The sequence below is a fragment of the Amblyomma mixtum genome, chromosome 1 (assembly GCF_055824585.1).
Source record: "Amblyomma mixtum isolate Tamu chromosome 1, ASM5582458v1, whole genome shotgun sequence".
NCBI classification, from domain to species: Eukaryota; Metazoa; Arthropoda; class Arachnida; order Ixodida; family Ixodidae; genus Amblyomma; species Amblyomma mixtum.
Genome location: NC_143012.1, coordinates 161,982,002 through 162,004,470, shown reverse-complemented (window position 1 = coordinate 162,004,470; position 22,469 = coordinate 161,982,002). Strand labels below are relative to the sequence as shown.

Genomic DNA, 22,469 nt, shown 5'->3' with positions numbered 1-22,469 from the left:
TAGCAGGAGATGCGCAAGCTCATGTCCGTGCCATACTCTTTCCTATGCCATGTTACGAGTATATGCATGTCTTCGGCTAGGTTAGGCGTTCCAAATTGAGTGCTGATGAATTAGCCTACCAACCCTTCTTGTTACTCATGATTCCTATAGTCCGCTGCAACTGAAGAGCCTTCTCGGCGGGATATTGCGGAAAAACGAAGTTTTTTAGTATTCCTTGTAAAATGGCACGATGCGATTGCTCTCGTCGGAAAATGTACAGTGAAGTGTTCTCTGTCCGCTCAAGAAATGTACTCCTCTCGTCTTTATTACAGTCTCTCTATTTACACGACAATTTTGGGCCCTGCGCTTAGTGCACATTCGAGCATGTATACTCCGTGACGACGGTCTCAGCTGGTGAGGGCTTGCCTAGGCCTCCTTTTCTAGCCTGATGAGCTCCAGAATGCCGTCCTGCATTTCCTTCACGGCCTGGTACTCCGTGAGGCCCAAGCGACGCTTGTTGGAGATGTCGTAGACGCCGCCCTCACTTTCGGTGTGCTCGCCCCGGGTGCCTGCGATGAACAAGTGAACCATCATGTGAGCCGATTGCATGAAGCTGTTCGGAACGCGTTGCACTTAGGTTTACGGCCGACAACATCATGAGAAGTCATGCCAGAGAAAGCGTCGCGCTGAATGTAATAAAGAAACATTTGAGGTTACGAACCATGGAATGCTAAGTGTATCGAGTAAGTGGCAGGGGCGTGCTCTCGGAGGTGACAAAATTTGTAATATCCTATGCTCTGAGGAATGAATGCTGCACAGCAGTGTCAAACCATTTCCAAGAGTTCTGAGGAGCTCGCAGTTAGCATTTCAGAAATGCTATGCACTCGATCATCACCGCCTCTGGCGATAAGTGTACAGTCGCGTACAGTACAGTCGCGTACAGGCGTACAGTCGCGGGTAAAAAAGATTAGCACACATGACGGAACACCAGAACGCCGGAATGACAACGCGTGGCGCTGCGGCTGGCGAAGAGGCTGATAACGAGAGTGCCGGGCCGTTCCCATTCTACAGTATTAGGGAGGTTCAGCGGACTGCCACGGACAGCAGAATTACTGGCTAAAAGCAGCGCTATCATCTATTGTTCCCGCGAGTTCCTTTTCACAAACCATCGCGGACACAAAAAACAGTAATAAGAAGAGGCCATCTTTGCTCATGATAACCGAGCCAAAATATATGCCGCAAGCACAGTCACGTAGGGTCGGCACTTCAACGCTCGGGCGGTGCACGCTAGATAAAGCTTACTTCATGCCCCCCCCCCCCCTACGCTGCAAACATGGAAACGGCCCGTTAGGCAGGTCTGCGTACCGTAGCGCCGCGTGCTGAGATATACGAATTCTGATCGCCAATGATCTGTGCTAATATTTTTTGCTCGTGACTGTACCTTTGTTTTCGACACGAATGCTATCCAAGACCTGCGTCTCACCACATAGCAGAGCTAGGTCAATCTACTTTCGTGTTAAACGCCTCGTGTTAAACTGCACTCGCGCGTTGTGCATTACACATTGTCGTCTTCATCAACTTCCATCTGCGGCACAAACAGATCAGATCAGCCTATAACCTCGATCAGAGCTTAACCTGAGTAACATTGTCGCCAGACGAGCCTACGACCCAGCAAAGCTAAACCATGAGCGCATGAGTCTAAACACATGTTATCGCACATATACTCCATTAATTACATCAAAACCCTACCATATATCGTGTCTTTGTGTTATTTGTGTTTCCTCCCCTTTAAGCTCATTTCACTTCTTTGTTTACTGCGCAAGATTAGCTTTTGTTCTCCAGTATAGAGGGCCCATATTTCGTCAGTCCTCTTTCTGTGTGTCTGTCCTTCGTTCACCTTTTCTTTTGCTTTGCCTTTTCAGTGTTTGGCATTTCTTTCTTTTGATAGTCCATCACGAAAGCACGTTTCTATTGGAACCATGTTTGCGCACAATGGAATTTCATTTTGCACAGTTAATAATTTATTGAGAATTGACGTCGGTCAATGAAAGGTGTAAACACGCGATTTCGTCTTTTCATCGCTTTGAAATTTTGTCATTCGTATGTTTATATATTGCGCCTATTTCTGTTGGGTGGTATGTGACAGGACACATAATACACTCGATGAATAATAAAGTAAAATGCCTGCATTTTCTATCACTGCATTAGATCTAACTGCAAGTGCGCTTCGCCGTTGCTGTGTCTGCATGTCACCCCCTTGTTCCGCTTAGTGGCCGCTCGAAAAGACACGCGTATGCCGAAACAGGTGGACTTGGCTTACGCACGATAATTCATTTCCATGGCAGGCAGGCATGGAGTTCTGCGAGTAATGCGGTGACGTTGACAAGGCCAATACCTCGTCTTGTAAAAGCAAGTCAGGACCCGCAATACTTGTTAGCGGCACTTAGCTTACGAATGCCCCCACGCGAGTATTCCAAAGCATGCCCCACCTCACAAGAGCGGTGACAAGCCATAAGCTGGTTTTCATTCTCAGCACTCTTTTCGTCATTACTGACGCGTAGGATATCCTTGTTTCGGGGCAGACGTCTCTGCAGCGTGGCGATTTAATATTTGCGCGTCTGTCCCTACACGCGGGACACAGACGAGATGGTCGGCATCACCTTCAGAATGCTGTCCATTCATCTTAAGATATCCTTTGTCGATAAGCGGTGGATATCATATCGGCGCCACGACGTTTCCCAAACCAACCACACCGAGCGTCGAATCAAGGGCGTTTTAATTAGAACGGTTCATTTTTAGTCAGACGCAGCAAGCTCCGCTTTCATTGTGACACCTTTTGGAAATTGTTTCTGATGTGGGGCTCATTTCTCTGCGCTGAATTTCACCCCGAGATCGCATCTTTGTGTCCGCATCGTACACAAGCGCATTCGGCGTCGGTATATTAGCAGGGCGCTTGCAATATAAATGCAGAACCGTCTGAACTTGCTGGATAGCCCCTGGACGCGCGAGTGAGCGGAAAGGAACGATGTTGTCATCTATCATGAGATCCTAATCGGCCTACTCGCCGCTTTTGCGTCTGTGCAGTCCTTTCCGCGCTGATGGCGACACCAGCATGCTTGCTTGCCTGGTGTGTTAGTCCTGCCGGGAACGTTCCGCGCCGACAAGGTCAGTTTTGTACATCTTTAGCGCGAGGTGTAGGTAAGTATCAATGCCAAATGTGCTACTGCAAGGAGACCTAACAATACGCTTTAGCGTGCAGTACTCATCGAAATTACTACGCAGGCTACTGTACAAAGGTGTCGACTGGCGACCGTACGCATTAGTGCTTCACACAACGTACCTCGGACTTGTAGGTTGTATTTGGCCGCAATTTTTTCCAGCTTTGCCTTGTTGGCGGCCAGCTTGGGCAACTTGATGTGCACGCTGGCTCGAATGGTGGTTCCCAGGTTGGTGGGGCAGAAGGTCAGGTAGCCGAAGCGGTCGTCTCGGGAGAAGGGCAGCTTCTTCTCGATGGCTTTAACGGCTTTGACCAGACGACCGTAGACCTAAATAGAGAAAGATAAACGGAAATCGCATTAAGCGGTGGCAAACGGCGCGTACCTGGGTTCACGTTGTATAGGTTGGAAAAACATGAGGGGCAACGGACGTTCAAGAACCTTATGCACACCTACATTGTTTTTCTGCTCCTTGGATTCGTGCCACGCGACCAGTTTTTCTCGTATTGAAGTCATTCTTGCGATCAAAAACACACGTCTACGTATCGTTCATAAAATCTTACTCTTTTGACGTTCCGCCAGCAATCTCAGCATTTCTGCCAATGGTGCTTTTAGCTTGCCTGGGATGAATTAAAACAGCACATATCATTTCTCCGCACACCAAAAATGTATATTTGCGTTTGTATACGTATAATTCATCGCAGTGAGTGGCAGTTTAAGTTTTCAGTGGTTATGCAGTTAGTAATGACACCATGTAATCACACAGGCAGCTGCCATACTAAGCTACAAGATGATTCTTGGCTTACTTTTACTTGACCTTGTCGAATTTATAACTACGAAATAAAGTTCTTCGATTGAAGGATGGCTGAGACGTCAACAGAAGACGACACACAATTGTTCGGCACACAGTTCGGAACCACCATCCCCGAGAAAGTTGCCTCCACTCGGAAGAAAGAACCTAAATACAGCTTTCCATCTAAGCCTTGAGCCTATGGCTACTTCAAGAAAAGTTTAAGAACTCATGTCTGGACGTTAAAAGAGAGTGCATGTATATAGCACGTCCGCTTTCTTTTTTTCTGTTACGCTGGTGTGGCATATATATTTTCCAAATTATGTGCGAACACGTAGCCCCTTTGTCAAAAGCGACCTATCGACTGGGTTCGGTTCTAAGCCGTATTCTGGTGTCCTTAGCGCACTGCTACAAACAAAAGCTCCTGAATGGCAAGGACAAGGGTCCTCCTTACCTTGCACAGTCGGAGTTTAAGGGCGGCTATAAGTGGTTAACAAGCAGAACACGTTGATCGGTCACTTTTGGCAAATACAATACCCCAGGGGATCAAGTTGTACTTCTGAGAAATAAAAAAACGAACAACGTCGCCATTCCTCTCTCAGTCACTGTTGCGCTTCTGGCAGTGAGTCGATTGTTGGTGAGACTGATCTGATGTTTCAGGTCACTGATTACCAAAGGGGTGATGGAGAACTCTACACTGCTACGTGTCCTGCCCACCGATGCTGCCATTTAGCATTTATTTATTTATTTATTTATTTATTTATTTATTTATTTATTAGTACCTCAAAGGCCCACTAGGGGCATTACATGAGAGGTGGGCATACATATCATTGAAAAAAAAAAATCAGTGATGAATGATTTGAAGTATTCCAGGCCAGGATGGATGAAAGCTTCAGCGGGGAGGTCGTTCCAATCTCTTGCGGTGTGGGCGAAGAATGATTTTAGGTGCGCAGAAGTAGATGCTAGAGGTGTATGAACAGCTTTCGGATGACTGATGCGAAGTGAAAGGCGGTATGCAGGGGTGATAACGGATTGGCTGAAATGCGAATGATAAAACTTGTGGAAAAGGCAGAGTCTGGCTATTTTTCGACGGGATTCAAGGCTGGGGAGGTTAGCTTTTGTTTTCAATGCTGTTACGCTCGTATGATATGAGTAATCAGAATATACGAATTTATCGCGCGGCTCTGGACGCACTCAAGGGTATGGCTAGGTTAATTTGTTGGGGGTCCCAGATTGAGCATGACTATTCAAGTTTAGGACGGACAAGAGTTAAATAGGCGGACAGTTTTACGGAAGCAGGTGCCAAACGCAAGTTACGCTTTAGATAACCAAGAACACGGTTAGCTTCGTTGGTTATGTTCATTATGTGGGTGGTCCAAGAGAAATCCTGTGTAAAGCTAATACCTAAATATTTATATGAAGATGCGTGTGTTTTCATGGAACCGCGAAGGGTGTAATTGGGAGTAGGATACGATTGACGACGATGAAATGATACTAGCGTTGTTTTATTAACGTTTAAAGACATCAGCCAGTTTGCGCACCACTCTTCCACAAGTCCTATGTCGCACTGCAGATGGTAAGTGTCTCTGTTACAAGTGACGCTCCGGTAGATGACGCAGTCGTCGGCGAACAAACGAACGGTGGAAGATAGATTACTTGGGAGGTCGTTGATGTAAATTAAAAATAGTAGAGGTCCTAAAACCGTGCCTTGAGGTACGCCGGAGGTAACAGGGGAGATGGAAGATGCATGATTGTTAGCCCATACAAACTGTTGGCGGTTAGTCAAAAAATTCCGGAGCCAATCGTATACTAGTGGGTGGAGGTTTAGGCGCGAAAGTTTAAATAAGAGGCGTTGATGGGAAACTTTGTCGAAAGCTTTTTCAATGTCTAAGAAAAGAGCGTCGACGGGTGTGTTCGTGTTCATACTAGAACTGATGTCATGAGTAAAGAGGGCCAGTTGGGTAGAGCAGGATAGGTTTTTCAGGAATCCGTGTTGAGAAGGGTCAAAAAAGCTGACAGACTGCAAGAAGGTCATGATGTGTGAGTAAATTACGTGCTCCCTTAATTTAGAGGGAACGCTAGTGAGGGAGATGGGACGGTAGTTCTTACTAGACGATGGGGGGCCTTTTTTGTGTACTGGGATGATTTTCCCCACTTTCCAGTCGTGGGGTACAATACCAGACTCGAGTGATTGCTGGAAGATACGACAAAGAAGAACAGCTACAACGTTTTTAGTATTCTTGAGAACTTTTGTGTTAATATCATCTATACCAGCAGATGAGGTTAGTTTCATGGAATCGATCAACGCGATTATTCCGTTAGGGTCGAAACGTATGTCAGGCATAGGGGGGTAATCAAAATAAGGATAGTCAGGCATGTCTCCTACAGGATCGTGGGTAAAATTGGATGAAAAGGTATAATTTAATGCTTCAGCCGTGTCAGTATGTGGAATTGGTGAACCGTGTTCGTCGCAAAGCGATATTGGCGGGGTTGCTTTTGGGTTTATAGCTTTCCAAAATTGCCTGGGGTTGTTGTGAAGCATATCAGGTAATGTGGATGAGAAGAAGGTTTTTTTGGCTTGTGCTGCGTGAGAAAGAAAGTTCTTTTCAGCAGTATGATACCTTTCCCATGCGCGGGCGTCATTGGAATGATTTGCAGAACGAAAGAGCCTTTTCTTTTTGTTAAGTAGCCTTTTTAACTTTCCGTTGAACCAGGGCGATGATGACCGTGTGGTGACTGTTTTAGTAGGGATGTAGGTGTGGATGAGCTTGCGCATTTTATCAGTGAACAGAGACCAGTTAGTTTCGACAGAGCGATTTGAAAAGTTTGAGAGGAGAGAGCTACAGAATTCCGTGAGGTCGTTATTCATGGCATCATAGTCACCTTTGTCGTAGAGCGTCATTGTTTTCGTTAATTTTTCAGGGCGTAATAAAGGACGGTGATAGGTGCCGTAGATTACCGAGTGATCACTCAAGCCTGCTAGGTGCGTAAGCGGTGAAATGCTCTCAGGATGAGTAGCGAGCACGAGATCAAGAATGCTAGAAGAATGATTATCCTGCCTAGCCGGGTTGGTGACGAGCTGAGACAGATCAAATGTGAGGCACGAGTTCAAAAAATCGCTCTCCATAGTATGCTTGTTTAATGTTGTTGCAAGGTCATTCCACGCTATGAGAGGGAAATTGAAGTCGCCAAATATAAGCAAAGGTGTGCTCGGATATGAGGTGGTTACGGACTGGAGCGCATCGTGAAAGTGCACGACAAAAGAGGCATCAGCGTCAGGAGGCCTGTAGCAGGAGCCGATGATAACGGGCGGGTTAAATGCTTTGGAGCCAACGAATGCAATTTCCAAACACGAGGTGACGTTTATGGGGTAGCAGAGTAAGCTTTGATGGGTGGCAATTAAGACGCCACCGCCACGCCTGTTCTCGCGATCGTGGCGGAAGATATCATAATTAGGGAAAATGGAAGACAATTCAGAGTTAGAAACGGAAGGATACAGCCAAGTTTCCGTTACTACCACTATTATTACTTTCGGTGGTGTCAATAAGGCTGCGCAAAGAATCGGATTTTGATAAAATGCTTCTGATGTTTGTGTAAATGAAAGGTATATACTAATGAAAGGTATTACAGCTTAATGCACAGCTATATGCCTAAAATCCCATTTCGCATGCGTTTTTTATCTTGTTAGCTTCCTCCTTTTCGTTCGCTTCGAAGAAGATTTGAGCTTTTTGTGTGTGTTGTAACACTTATTAGACTCGATGGCACTCTTGTCCATGGTGACCGTCTCTTGTGCACCTGTTTTTAGCCTCACAAGTGTTAAGGCAAAACTAAATAAACTTGGATACCGTACTAGCCGGGAAAGACAAACACTCTGGCGTAGCAGTATTGTGCACGTAGAGGTGATAAACAACGCCAGACAACCATCATATGCTGCGATTTGCATTGATCGCTCTGTGATCATCCCCTTCTCACTATGATGTTGCTGATGACAGCGGTGTTTAGGCATACAGATGCTACTGAAATTCGCAGCATATCTGACAGCGCGTCACTTGTCGAGCACTCAAACTCGAACCTTCATCCGTCGAGCCGTCATCGTAGCTCGCCTGTCTCTTGCGGCTGTCTGATCTAATTTGAAATGAACTGGGGTGCTCGGGGAGCGAAGCGAGATCATTGTGAATTCAGTCAGTGTCTGCTTGCAATGAGCCGAATTTCTTCGTTTCGGGACTGCCATATGCCGTCCACTGCTAAGAAGGCTGCCGGGAGTTGAACGCATTCTACGCATTAGCTATACTTGGACGCGCAGTAGTTCTCTGGAATGAACACGGCGCACCCACCTCCTTCAGGTCACCGCCCTTCTGCATGGAGATGATGCGCAAGTGATCCTCTTCGTTGACCCACACCAGGAAGGTCTTGGCATCGTTGTGGTAGATGCCCCGACCGGTGGGCCAGAAGCGGCATGCGTTTGCAGCCTGCAGAAAGCGGTCGCCCTCCTTGAACAGGAAGTGGTCGTCGATGAGCTGCTGCTGCACTTTCTTGCTCATGCCGGTTAGCGGGTAGTAGGTGCCCTTCAGTTCTCCGGTGAGGCCGGTGAGTGTGGAGCTGACGTTCTTCTCCATTTCCTTGTACTGGGCCTCCGTCAAGCATGGGTTGAACGGGTAGCCCTGCAAAAAAGCGCCCCAAAATGGGACACTGTTAGCACTCCACAGAAGCCTATGCGACAGTGGCACAGGGACATAGCGCTGTGGGAATGTATATGCGTCATAGCCCGCAACGTGTCAATTAGCACCCATCGATGGCCCGGCTGTAAATAGCGTATAGCACACTGGCTCTGCTGCATGCAAACTGAGTGATGCGGTATTGTTCTGTGGATTCCTTAGGCCTGCCTGTGATTATGATGGCACAAAGAAAAGTAGCAGAGCAGCTGAAATATTTCTTTCAGATTCAACAGCTTCACTTCTCAGAGGCTATGGCTAGAACATAAGCAAAGAGAGGTCTGGCTTTTCTCGGAGGTTGAGCTGACATTCACTTCGCGTAACGACATGTAAAGATGTAAAGCTAGCAAAACTTACCTGGAGGGAGCGTCCGCAGCGCACCCTGGTTGAGATCACGAACTCGTTCTTGGGGTCCACGTTGACGATGGTGTTGATGTCACCGAAGTCGGTTTTCGGGTGTTTGGCGCTGGGCGGGAAGCCCTTGTGATAGTCGTCGATCACCGGGTTGAACAGTTCGGCGAAGAGGGTGTAGGATTCGGCGTCAGGCGCATACACGCCCACGCCGCTGTCCAGGTTCTCAACACCTGCCGGAGTGAAGGGCTACACATTGTACTGAGTTGTCTGTAAACTGGAAACAACTCCTGGCAGAAATATCTGCACTGCCACTACTGTGCCATGCATCACTGCGTGATACTTTCCATATAAGGGCCCACCGCTGTACAGAGTCGATCACACTTGTCTAGAGCGCTGGAAAAGTGCCGTTCCGGGGGAATGAAGAGAAATTATGAAGCAGGTATTGACTTTCATTGGTAATGCTTGCGCTGGAGAGCAGCTCAGTAGAGACGTGAGCGCACAGGCACCAGCGCCGTACCGCCAGCAAAGCAGCTGCGAAAAGATTTCAGTTCATTTGCTTCGCAGCACACCGTCCTAGCACTGTAGACAAATGGGATCGACTGTGTGCTCTCTTTAGCTGCAAGTAGTCCCTCAGGAAATTGATAGTTGGTGTCTATACGACACGATATCATACATCTAAAAAGCTGATATGCCCTATAACTACTATGCTCCTGAGTATGTTTTTTAAGAGCTAAAACAGCGAAATACTTGTAGATATAATTAAGCCAAACCTGCAGTAAACGAAGTACATGACGGCTGGGAAGCAGCTGATTTTACATAATTTCAAAGCTGAAGAAGCGCACGCACTCACCGGACTGGATGACATCAAGTAGGGTGGCGCCCATGGCCGTCTTGCGAGTCTTGAGCTTGTCGAAGACGTCCTTGGTGAGGTACTTCTTGAGGAGCGAGTGGCAGTCCTTGGCGCCCTGCAGCTTCTTGAAGCCGGCTTCGAGCTTGTCCAAGGTCGCCTGGTCTACCTTGCCTCCTTTGCCCTTGCCGCCACTCTGAGAGACGCCCCTGTCCCGAGCAGTAGACGCAGTGATTGCAAGTCACGCTTTTACAGAACTCTAAGGAACCTTTGTATAAAAGCCAAGTGAGGAAAGCAAGTGCGATACATCGGGACATACTATAGTATAAGAACGCAAGGTGTGAAGCTATATGCTATCACATAGAGTGGAAAGCGTGACATAACGCTTGTGCCCAAGATCTAGTACGTGTAATAAGATTGTTTTCTGATAAACTATCAGAAAACAATCTTATTTCACGTACTAGATCTTGGGCACAAGCGTTATGTCACTCTAGCCCAAGATCTAGTACGTGAAATAAGATTGTTTTCTGATAAACTATAGCCGCCGCGGTGGCTCAGCGGTTATGGTGCTCGGCTACTGACCCAAAAGACGCGGGTTCGATCCCGGCCGCGGCGGCTGGAATTTCTTTGGAGGAGAAATTCTAGAGGCCTGTGTACTGCGCGATGTCAGTGCACGTTAAAGAACCCCAGGTGGTCGAAATCTCCGGAGCCCTCCACTACGGCGTCTCTCATAGCCTTAGTCGCTTTGGGACGTTAAACCCCATAAACCAAACCAAACCAAACCTGATAAACTATAGCCGATTTCAGTTGCTTTCGATGCTAAAAAAAGCTTTGATTTGAACTGCGCTCCAAAATTATACACCACACGCGAAGTGAAGCCACAAGGAAGTCATAAGGTAACGCTCGCGACATCGGCCTTTCGTACATCGCCCATTGCGCCAGTCTCATGAAACTGTTGTGCGCAGCAACCACTCTGAGATTTGCTGCATGCCTGCGGCTGACACCCTGGCACGATTCGTTGGGTACTTTGCTTCTTGATGAGCATTATCTCCTCTGTGGTTTAACGAGCGCTACACCAAGCAGTGATACCTTTTACCGCATGATGAGGTAGTTTCTGGCAGCACCGATATAATGCTTTCTGGGCGCGACATTTAGATGGGACAAGCCGAGCCTTTCGAGGATTACTGTGAAATGGTAGGTTTGAAATTGACAGCGTAGCGAACAGAACGAAGCGCCCGTAAGCACCCGAGTATGTTTTCGATCCTGTTTCGCGCCATTAGTTGCGTTGCTAAGTTTCTTGAACTCAATCTGCTGCAGCCTGTCCGCCCGTACCAGCACGCAAGGGGCTGTTTAAGCTCTTTTTTAAATGCTTACAGGGCGAAGAAGTTTTTAAACACACCACAGCACTCCTCGGCTATGGTTCCAGTCAACAAAATATGAATTAGAGCTATTTAAGGAAATGTGCAAGCCTGACCAAACTCCCCCCCCCCCCCCCCCCCCCCCTTCCCCTTTTCTCATGGGCAAACACGGAGCCGGGAGTTGGGCTTCTTTAAGAATGAGCCCTCAGCTAGTTCACGGTACCTGGTGGCAAACGTGAGAGAGGGCAAATTCCTCCACTTACCATGCTCCAACCGTGAATGGGATCACGGCGTGCTTCAGGAACATTCGGGAGAACATTGTGCCGCTGGGATAGAGCCTGCGAGAGCGAGAACTGTTAAGCACCCGCTTTCAGCATCTGCGCAGCGTACAGCGCTCCTTTAGCAATGTCTTGCTCAGAAATTCTCACTCGACTAACTTACAAAAGAAAGCACGTTCTAAGCAAATCGCTACACAAACTCGGTCATAACGACCGAAAAATTCATGCACGTTATAAGCCCACTGACGCCTCTTAAACGCTGATTAAGATGTCAGAGCTTTGTTCATTAAAAAAATGCCGCGGAACATATCGCAAGGACAAGAAAAAGGCGAATTGTAAACGTTGTTTATAAATATCTACGCCATCGACGCGTCTGACACAAATTTTGAAAAGCAGCGCCTAATGCAAGACTGCCGCATGTCGAGCGCAGTTTTAGGGTTCAGCAGCAATTCTCGGGAGTCTTTCTGCTGTACGGTAAATTTGAATTTGAAGTCAAACTGCTGGTGGTTGAAAGCAGCAATGTGGCGGTGGAGACGCCTGTGCGACGCCGCACTTACCAACCACCCATTTTTCAGTAGTGACCGGAGAATCGTTTGCGAAACCAATACACGCTTACTTTTTAGATAACCTGCAGTTACTGACGATAAGTTGTTTGTAAACAAAAAGAAAAACTGAAGCAGAGCTCTCCCTCTGTCGCAGGCTCAATACTATGTTGCGCTGTAATAGAAGCAGAGTTTTAAATATTTCCTTTCTCTGCGCGGAGTGGCGCAGCATGTGACGGACCACAGGATGCATATTCGTTCTCCTTACTGGAGTTCCGAGGTCCTTCGGAAGGGAGGAGCGAACACAAGGACGCAGGAGCTACAAAAGGTGACTGACACGTACAACCGTGTCCGCGTTCACTGAACCATCTATTTCTTGCTTCTATGTCCTTGCGTTTGTTGGTACCTTCTTCCGGATCTGAATATGCACCAACTGTCCCAAAAATTAGCATTATTGTATTAGATATTCGAAAATGGAGTGATTTCGAGAACAGTCTGAGCAATGCCGTTAACGCAGGCTAGTGTTAATATGTATTATTAAAAAAAATCAGATATAAACTAGATAACGCACTACGTAGTGTGGACTTTGGTTTATTAGCTCAAAGAGCGTTTGATTTGATTTTATGTGCACAATAGCAATGTGTATTAAATGGACATGTTGTACCGTCGCTGAAAAAGACATGGGTCTAAGGGCACACCATATTTGCTTTTTGCCCCATCACTCGAGACCGCTTTTGTGTCTAAATAAAATGTTCAGACTATAAATTATAATACTGAATGAACCTCATGCGTGGCCCGCCGAGAAATTTGGGTAGGACAAAAGAATATTATAATGGAGGCGCTGTGATTATATTCCGATGAGGCCTCATCTCATTCATGTTTGCTAGAACTCAAATTTTGGTAGTACCCATACAATTTTAGACTTATAAAGACTGTATGAAAGAGAACACAAAAATGCGCGTTGCATCTTGCACCTTCTCTTAATAAAAACCGTATATTTGGTTCAAAGTTTAGTGGAATTTCTCAAACGGGGAGTACATTTGTAATGAAGGTGTAATTGCTCATTAGCACCCGCCCAAGAGCAGTCCTATGGCTGCAGAGGACAGCTATTCAGAGTTCAAACTTCGTTATGGGAGTAAAATTCATCCTTGTTTGAGGTCAGAACCCGAGACTACCGCCTGTCTGACAAGGACCGCCAGCACATCATATGGTACGGCGAGGGTGAATTGATAAGCAACTCGACATTTAAGTGAAAAAAATACTGTTTCTCGGCGTAGATGTGGAAAGCTTATCTACGGTCTTTCTTGAACTTTTCCTACGGAAAAGAGAAGCTTCGTGTATAGTAGAAAGCTAATGAGCGGCATGGTTTATTTCTTTAGACTCCCATATCTCCGAGGACACGCATTTTCTAGCGGGCTGTGGAAAATACAGCGATTATCAGTGTCACTCCTCGGAACATTTTCGTTTGAGTGGTTGGTCAGAAAATGCCTCAGTGATTCACGCTTGTTATAACTGCTGTGGACAGTTTCGAAGGTCAGAGGGGAAAATGGCTGAGTGCCAGGTCTTCGTTAGCCTTGGCGTACGTTCTACTACGAAACCGAATATCATGCTCTTTAGTTAAAACGTCAATCGCATAAAAGTATTAGTGACATCACAGCCTACTTCATAGATATGCGCAATAATTCATGACTGTCTCACGCAAAAAATCAGGATGTGAAATTTTAGAAGTTTTCTTATGCAAGACCAAAGTACACTTTTTTATTCATTAAGAACGTATTTCGTATTTCCTGCACATGGGAAGCCAAAATATCGTAAAAATCAGTTGGCGGCTGCCTAAGCGTGCTAGCTAATGTTTCCTTGGCTTAGGGCCACTCCATGGGCCGATAGTATAAATCAACCACTGCTCCGACGCTGCGAATTACAAATTCGTGTCATGTGCTTGGACGTACGAGCACCTTCGTGAATGCTGTTCCTGACTCGGTAGTACAGCCCTTCAGCGCATTGTGGCGCCGCACTACCGTGATTCAGTCACGCGACCTTGGCGCATTGTGACCTTGAGTATTAGGTTTTTCTTATTCAGAAGCTCATAGCCAAGCTGAGGATAATCGCCACATTGAGAACATGTGCTGACTACTAACGTTTCCACTCTGTAGGCCCTTTTCTTTACTGCTTGCACACTACCTGACACGTCGTGCGTTAAAAGCCGACAGCAAAGAACAGTGCAATATATAGCTTACTGACTTCTCCTGACTCCTTTTATATGGACTGCATGAAGCGCCAACGTGTCTATGCAGTGTTTGCTGTAACGTTTAGAACTCGAACTTGAGATGTAGAACCTGTGTCCTATAAGGGTGTATTCATAGACAAAAAACAGTAAAAATGCAGGGCGGAGCGTCCAATCTTAAATGCAGAGACTGCGGCAGAGTGAGAAGAATTAAACAAAAACAGAACCAGGACCTAATGTCACGCTATGAAAATGAAGGGGACAAGCGAGCAATACGAGGAAACAGCGAGGCGTTTTTTGACGGCTTCTTTGGTTAATATGCGTAGGCGAAGTTAGGTTAGCGCGTTACTTGGTTACCACCTGTTTCATGGCTGTGCGCACGATTACTCTGACGAGGAACAGCAGTTAGAGCTAAGCGATTATTCACAAATAGGTCACGTAGCACGCAGCATCGACAGCCATATAGCACATAACGACCGAAATAAAGGCCAAGTTTCAGGTTTGAAATCACCGCCGAGGCCAAGGCGTAACAGCGATAGCGAAGCTTGGCTAACGTATCGACGTATCGCCAAGCCGCCGCGTAGGACTCACCTGTTTAGGGCGAAGTGGGGACACTGCCGCAGACGCTACGAGAGGCGGCTTCCCCGACCAATGCCTGGCCCGTAGACGGCGCGCGGTGGGGCGAGGACTCCTGGCTGCTGTCGCCCACGCGTCCTCCGAAACCCAGGCGCCGCGGCCAAGAGCTCGCTCGCTCGCGCAACCCGGGGTCCGCCAAACACCTTCTTCGTCGTCCTCTTTGACATCGCGCCAGCTGACGGGGGGAGGGGGGGGGGAGGCAGACACGGCCCAGAAATAACAGCGCTCTCGCGGAGCTCCGCAGCGCCGTATGATTTGCGATCACTGCGCGGAACCGAGAGTCCATAGCCGGAAAAAAAGGAGGAATAAAGGCGAGAAGGATTGAACTGCACCAGTGAATTGTCCTAAGAGAACTTGTGTTCAAGGAGGGTACAACTTGCGCGAAAGCTCAGATTGATAAGTTTATTGATTGGACGGGCAGAGAGGTCGGTTGGGAAGATCTTACCTGCTACTCTGCACTGCGGAAAGGGAAGAGGAGATGAAAGAGGGTCAAAAGAAAGCTAGGACTTCAGCACAAAGAATGCGAAAGATATTGACGCTAGCTTAAGCAAAATTCAAGAATCCTCAGAGCAGTTATTTAATTAAGATTTGCCCTGGGGGCCGTAACGATAGCACCACACTCGGTGGAGGATGTTAGAAATACAGCGAGGAATAGATATCAGTACGATACCTACACATACTGCAGTTTAAAGAAAGCAGTACAAAGAATAATAACCCAAAATAATCAGCACATATTAAATGAAATGCTGCGTGCAAGCCAAAATGAAACATCGTGGATTGGGCACATGAGGCATAACCTGAAAAATAACCACGGAGTGAACAGAGATGTGTCTGCTATGGCTGTTGTAGGTAGCACAACAGGTGAGTTCTTAAAGTGTTATGTTTAAAGGTGAAACAGACTTTATTCAGGTGGTCCATTCCAGCTGAAGTGGGGAAATTAGGATGGATAAAGGAGTGAGTGAATTGAGATACAAAGCGATATGCATAACAATTCTGGATAAAAGAATTTTGAGCCGGAAAGAGTTTATGAACGTAATTCTTATGTACAACGTAAGAATTCAGTGTAACAAAATATATCCGAAGACCACCAGAAGGCCGTCGCATTTTTTTTTTCCTATTAACGGTTTTGGTATTGTGAAGAGCGCACCCCATTGGCTTCCTGTGGAAGTCTTAAAGGCTCGATGCCTTCGATGGAAACACTTTAAAAGAAAGATTTTGTTACAAATCAGAAGAATGAACCGGTACCTTCAGTGTTTCCATAAGAGTATCTTACAAATTTTAAGTATTCAAAATTCTTTTTCGAGAATGTTGGACATAAAAGCATGGACAAATGACAACAGGCATAGTTTTAGGCACGTGGAGAGGGGTCGGACGTGAAGGGCTTATTTAAGGGCCATCATGCTTCGATGATGCGAGGACGAAAGTGGGCGAAGCTAGGAGCTTCATCCTGCACTCCTCCAAGAATATCCCTTAGGTTAGCATGATGAGAATGCTACGTGACTGAGCCATATTGCAAAGTAGCTTTAATTGTCAGGGCCTATGCGTGAAGTTTGATATTCTGGTTAGCAAGTTTTTCTGAAGTGTTTTTATTCATGTGATTAACGAGCGCACTTCGGGCTGATATTAAATAAACGCAACATAGTATCACTGACTTATCTGGAGGATCATTTACTACAAAAAGTTTAGAGGAACAGTTCGTCGACGTGCACAACTTTACAGCCTTAGTGCTTCCAATTTTAGCTCCGTCCTTCAACAACTTTAATCACAATTACCGGACGACCTAACACAGAGCCTTTCTTGCCTCAGGAAATAACCTCCCAAATAGAGCTGCGGAATCAACGTGGCCATAACTTCGGTAAAAAGTGAATTACACATTCTTCATTCAGGCGTCAGATGTGCAAGAAGAAGAAAAAATTATGATCGATTTTAGTAGTTATGCCAGATGCTAATTAGGTGCGCTAAAACTGCGGTTTTCACGTCGGTTCCGGTGTACAGATCCAGTGTTGACGGATAGCAGTCGTTCGGATAGCGATAGTTGGCTAATGTCGATATATACCTAATTGTTCATTATGTCCATTCATAGATCCCTGGGAGTCTTCCTACCACTCCTGGCGCAGTGGTGCAGCAGTCAAGCGATGTGCCACTGCCCTTCCATAGCACGTGCTGCCAGCGGCGGGACTTGGGTTGCGAGCCAGGCTGCTTTTCTCGAGCAGCCTGTCATGACTAAATGAGCTGCCCGTCGGACACGAAACGCAGCGGATTTTTTATGTTTATTTATTTTGTGGTATCGATAAGTGGAAAATATTACTGAATATGTTATCGCTTTAAGATAATTGATTATAAAAGCAGAATAAAAAACAACCACATGCCGCCGGTGGGAACCGAACCCACGACGTCCGATTTACGCTTCCGGTGTTCTATCAACTGAGCTACGGTGACGGCTGTCAAATCTGCTTTCGGGGGTATTTATGTTCGCAAGCGACTTAAACCTTGAGAGTATTCATCAGTGCCACCCACGTTCGTAAGCGGCGGATGCAGTACGTCCTGAGTTACCGCTGGTGTGACGTGAAACGTCATCAAACAGCGAGGTTGGAAGCTGTGTGAGAACCCTGTTATGCTTCCTATGACATCAAGGCTGCCAGAACCAACGCCCTCGTTAAGCAATTAAGTAGCTAACAGGAGAGGAATGAGGGGCTCGTTATACGAGTACATATGAGAGAAGCCAACAGCCGCAGAAACCAAGGAACACAGTGGATTTTTTAGATTTATTTGTTTTGTGGTGTTGATCGATGGAGAATATTACTCAATATGTTATCGATTAAAGATAATTGTTTAGCAAAGAAGAAAAGCAACCACATGCCGCCGGTGGGAACCGAACCCACGACGTCCGAATTAGGCGTCCGGTGCTCCATCAACTGAGCTACGGCGACTGCTTTCAAATCTGTTTTCGGGGGTATTTGTTTACAGGTGATCTAACCTTGAGAGTTTTCATGAGCGCTAAGGAAGCTTAGAATCTTTCAGGTATATTCCGTCCCTGACGTAATCCTTTAATTACGTCTTACGCTTGGTCAGAGCAAGAATGGCACAAGAGAGAAACACGCCATACCTGCCTTCTCATAATGCTTATCGCCTCTTTGTAGTCTTCGTTTTTGTTCTCTTTATCTTTCGTTTTACAGCGACAGTCGTTGAGCGCCAGTTCCTGGGTTCCGAGTCGTCGCACTGGTAGTACGTCGTAGCTTTTGACGTAACCGGTGGGTGTGTTGCTATGGGAACCAATGGGAGGGTGGTTACCCTGGAAGGAGGACGATTTTACGAGAGCGGAGAAATGCGTAACCAGTAGGTGGTTAGCACTGAAACTATCCTTTCTTCTTTCACTGCTACCTTCCAACCTTCCCCTACGGCGCTGTTCAGGTGTCCGCAGATATATATATATATATATACTCTTGAAAAAGACCAGTCCCTGGTCGAAACGTTGAATAAATCTGTTAAGTTTTTCAATGTGACTTCCCCAACTTATTATATATTTAGTCAGTTGCCTTGAAGATTTTCTTATTTCTTATATATATATATATATATATATATATATATATATATATATATATATATATATATATATATATATATATATATATTTATTTATTTATTTATTTATTTATTCAAGAAACCCCTAAAGGCCCTCAATCGAGGGTATTACATAGGGGGGAGCAATGACACACAACGCAAAATAAGAATGAGCAAGCACCAAGGTGCAAAACATAAATACAAAAAGCACATGTAGAAAACAAAACAAGAAGCAAACAAAAACCTGTAGTATACATTGTAATAACACAGATACTGCGCCATTTCCCTTCCTCAATAACCAATTTACCAATTTACCTAAGGGTTGTTACCACGGAAGGAGAAGGGTATCGCGACAGGGGAGGAATCCCAATTCTAAAGATGTTTACTGTGGTTGTAGAAGGGTATGGCGAGAGTGTAAGAAGGCGCAACCAGTGGGTGGTTGTTATGGGAACCAGCCCGTGGACAGTTAGCCTTGAAGAAGGGGGAGGATGACCGTGGAATGAGTAAGGTATGGCGAGAGCGCAGGAAGGCGCAACCAGTAGGTGGTTGGCACTGGAACCATCCGGATGGTGGTTAGCACAGAACAAGGAGGTTGTGACACAAGGGAAGGAATCCACAACCGGATGGTGACTACCGTTGAAGGACGGGGATGTGACGAAAGCGAATTAATTTCCAACCGGAAGGTGGCTACCGGGGTTGTAGGAGGGTACGGCTAGAGCTTAAGAGGGCGCAAACGGTGGGTGGTTGCCATGGGAACCACCGGGAGGGCATCTAACAAGAGCCGCAGCGGGGGCTCAGTGGTTACGGCGCTCGGCTGCTGACCCGAAAGACGATGTTTCGATCCCTGCCGCGGCGGTTGAGTTTCTTTGGAGGAGAAATTCTAGAGGCCCGTGTACTGTGCGATGTCAGTGCACGTTAAAGAACCCCAGGTGGTCGAAATTTCCGGAGCCCTCCACTACGGCTTCTCTCATAGCCTTAGTCGCTTTGGGACGTCAAACCCCGTAAACCAAACCAACCGTATCTAACAAGGGAAAAGGGTGTGGCCGCCAGACGGGTTCTTCAAGTTGGCCAGCCAGCACAGCGCGTTATGGTCAGTCAGAACTTTGAAAAGCCTGCTGTACAAGCGAGGGCGAAATTTGAATTGGCCCGCACTATCGCAAGGTACTCCTTCTCCGTCGTGGAAAAGCTGGCCTCTCTCTCAGATAAAGAGCGCCTGGCGTTCGGTATGACTCTCTCACGGCCTGGCTGCTTGTGGTCAAGAACGGTGTCTAGACCCATATTGCTTGCGTCGGCATGAATTTCGGTTTCAGGGTTTTCGAAATGTCCAAGCAAGGGATACGACTGTAAGCAACGCTGAAATTTTGGAATGTTTCACGCTGCGGATTTCCCATTGGAATTGCCCATCCGAGTCCTTTAGCTGGGCCAGGGGCTCAGATATGAGCGCTAATCTGTTTACAAATCGTCGGTAATATGTGGAAAGCCACAGGAATCTGCACACAGCTTTCTTGTCGGCCGGCTATGGGAACTGTGCGACAGCAGCAGTTGCGGCAATGTTGCGGCAGTCCCGCGGCACTGCAGCAATAGACCGCGGCGCCCATTGGGTAAGCAAAATCTAGCGACCAGCCGTTAACTCCCCGACGCGGTGGCTCAGTGGTTAGTGCGCTCGGCTACCGAGCCGGAGCACCCGGATTCGAACCGGACCGCGGCGGCAGCGTTTCGATGGAGGCGAAATGCAAAAGGCGCCCGTGTGCTGTGCGATGTGAATGACCTTTAAAGATCCCCCCCCACTCCCCAGTAGTCGAAATTATTCCGGAGCCCTCCACTACGGCACCTCTTCCTTCCTTTCTTGTATCACTCCCTCCATTATCCCTTCCCTTACTGCGCGGTTCAGGTGTCCACCGAGTATTTGATATAGATACAACGCCATTTTCTTCCCTCTATAACCAATGAACGAATTTGCCAATTTAACCATTAACTGCCACCTACCAGGATGGCCGGGTGGGCGCGCTGCCTATCCAGCGTCCTGAACGCACTCAACGTTACAGACGCCAAGCCGCGTCTAGCTGCCCGATACGCCACCACTTTCACACTCTAACCAGGTTCAGCAGAAGCCAAACCGCAGCTAATTTTTTGTCATAAGTGTCAATGCAACGGCAAGTTGCGTGAAAAAATGCAGGGGGCACTTTGACTGTCTAAAAAGTGTAGAGGCGAAAGCGTTTTCCGCACCACTTTGACTGCCTCTGTGGCACTGGTGACGTCACCACTGGATGAAGTCACGCACAATTAATGACTAATCACTAAGTAATGGAAAATCACTAATTAACGGCTAATTAGTAAATCATGACTGCATACTCATTAATTTTTAATTAATGACGCTTCAACTTCGCCTTTAGGAGTGGAACGCGACAGCATGTTGCAGCGCTGCCAGGGAGTCCACGGAACGCCACCACCCGTTCTTCGCGACGCCTTTCCTTTGAACGCAACACTTTTGAGGAAAGGAAATGGCGCAGTAATTCTCTGTCATCTCGGTGGACACCTGAACCGCAGCGTACAGGAAGGGAGGAAGTGGGAGTGAAAGAAGAGGGGTGGTAATGAAGAAAATGAAAATTGTATTTGAGGAAAGGAAATCGCGCAGTAACTGTCTCGCATATCTCGGTGGACACCTGTCAAAAGCGTGGCACCTCTGGTGACAAGCTTCTGCTGACAGCCTTCTGTCAACAACGATGAGGCATTAAAGGCTTTCGCCTGAAAAATTCAGGGGGCACTTTGGCTCTCTAAAGTGCTGCAAGGCGAAAGCCTTCCCTGGCGCACGTTTGTTTTTTATTTACTTTTTATTTTCATGTTATTTTTATTTTTGTTCCTTTTCTTATTTTAATTTAATTTTTTTATTTCTCATTTCTATTTCATTTTGATTTTGGTTTCTTTTCTTATTTTATTGTTTTTATTTTTCTTTTCTTATTTTTATTCTTTAAGTAGTGACGCCGAAACGCGAACAAATCTGTCGACACGGCTGCTAACGACAGTATTAGGCATTAAAGGCTTTCGCCTTAATACCTGCTCTAGGGGCCGCAGAAGCAGTACCTTTGGGGACCCCCTGATGGGAGGTTAAAGTATGTGGGTGTGTAATTCATATTCAGTGAGAGTGCATTCAGTTCTGAATAGTATTTCATGTAGTTAGTCCCTTGCTAGCTGTTGTATGTTGCTCTTCATTCCTTCCATAGTTTTTGCTTTCTGCAAGGGATGTAGTATATGTGGTTTTGGTTCTTGTTGCAGTTTAATGGATTGTCTAGTGTTGTCTTTGTAGATGTGTACTTTGGAATTGGCTGTTAAGAGTTATGTGTCTAAAGAGTGCGAGTATCAGTGCCCTCGTCAAATGTTTTTTTTTTGCCTACGTTTCGACCGGGAACCTTGTCTGCGTTTCCTTCGGGGCGTTCGCCTCCATCCCTGTTTTCCTCTTTTAACCATCCTCGAGCACCATCGCCACTATAATCGCGCCTACGTGCACGAGACCTCGTGTCCTGGTGTGCTCGCTGCTGTTCCAGGCTTGCTGTTAACTACCACTAGACGGGCGTTCCATTCCCCGATCTTTCTGCCGCCACATCGGCTCCGAAGCGTTTCAGTGCGGACTGGGTCTTCTCGGAGCAAGCGTGATCACCTTCCCACCGGGAGGCACTTGCCTCGCCACAGGCGCGCCGGTGAACAATATCGCGGCTACGGTTCCTACGGTCGGCCAGCAACCTCCAGGCCATGGCAGACAAGGCGACGCTGCTGAAGTTGGAGCAGGGCTTCGCCAAGCTGGAGAGCGCCAACGACTGCAAGTCCCTGCTCAAGAAGTACCTCACCAAGGAGGTCTTCTACAAACTCAAGAGCCGCAAGACCAGCATGGGCGCCACGCTTCTGGACGTCATCCAGTCTGGTGCGTACGCGACAAAGTGCGAAGGTCCGCACCGACAAAATTTAGTGAGGCACGGTG

General features: G+C 46.9%; 2 protein-coding genes across 3 annotated transcripts in view; one reads left to right on the top strand and one right to left on the bottom strand.

Annotated features, from left to right (window-relative positions):
* Positions 1 to 288: 288 nt before the first annotated feature.
* Positions 289 to 15,065, bottom strand: LOC149369566 (arginine kinase Lit v 2.0101-like). 2 transcript variants are annotated; one of them, XM_089575039.1, is made up of 7 exons: positions 14,891 to 15,065; positions 11,519 to 11,608; positions 9,901 to 10,106; positions 9,054 to 9,280; positions 8,319 to 8,645; positions 3,320 to 3,524; positions 289 to 548 (listed from the first exon to the last, which is right to left on the bottom strand). In XM_089575039.1, exons 2-7 carry the CDS (start codon positions 11,572 to 11,574, stop codon positions 406 to 408), a joined length of 1,164 nt encoding a protein of 387 aa, XP_089431165.1. In that variant the 5' UTR covers positions 11,575 to 11,608; positions 14,891 to 15,065; the 3' UTR covers positions 289 to 405. The 2 variants fall into 2 exon arrangements, with proteins under 2 accessions (XP_089431165.1, XP_089431154.1); XM_089575028.1 differs by having other exon boundaries at positions 11,519 to 11,593.
* Positions 15,066 to 21,962: 6,897 nt separating this feature from the next.
* LOC149369565 (arginine kinase-like) overlaps positions 21,963 to 22,469 on the top strand; it is a 47,914-nt gene continuing 47,407 nt past the window's right edge. The window contains exon 1 of the mRNA XM_089558883.1: positions 21,963 to 22,412. Coding sequence (XP_089415009.1) covers positions 22,244 to 22,412 — 169 coding nt within the window. The 5' untranslated portion in view covers positions 21,963 to 22,243. The remainder of the gene's footprint in view (positions 22,413 to 22,469) is intronic.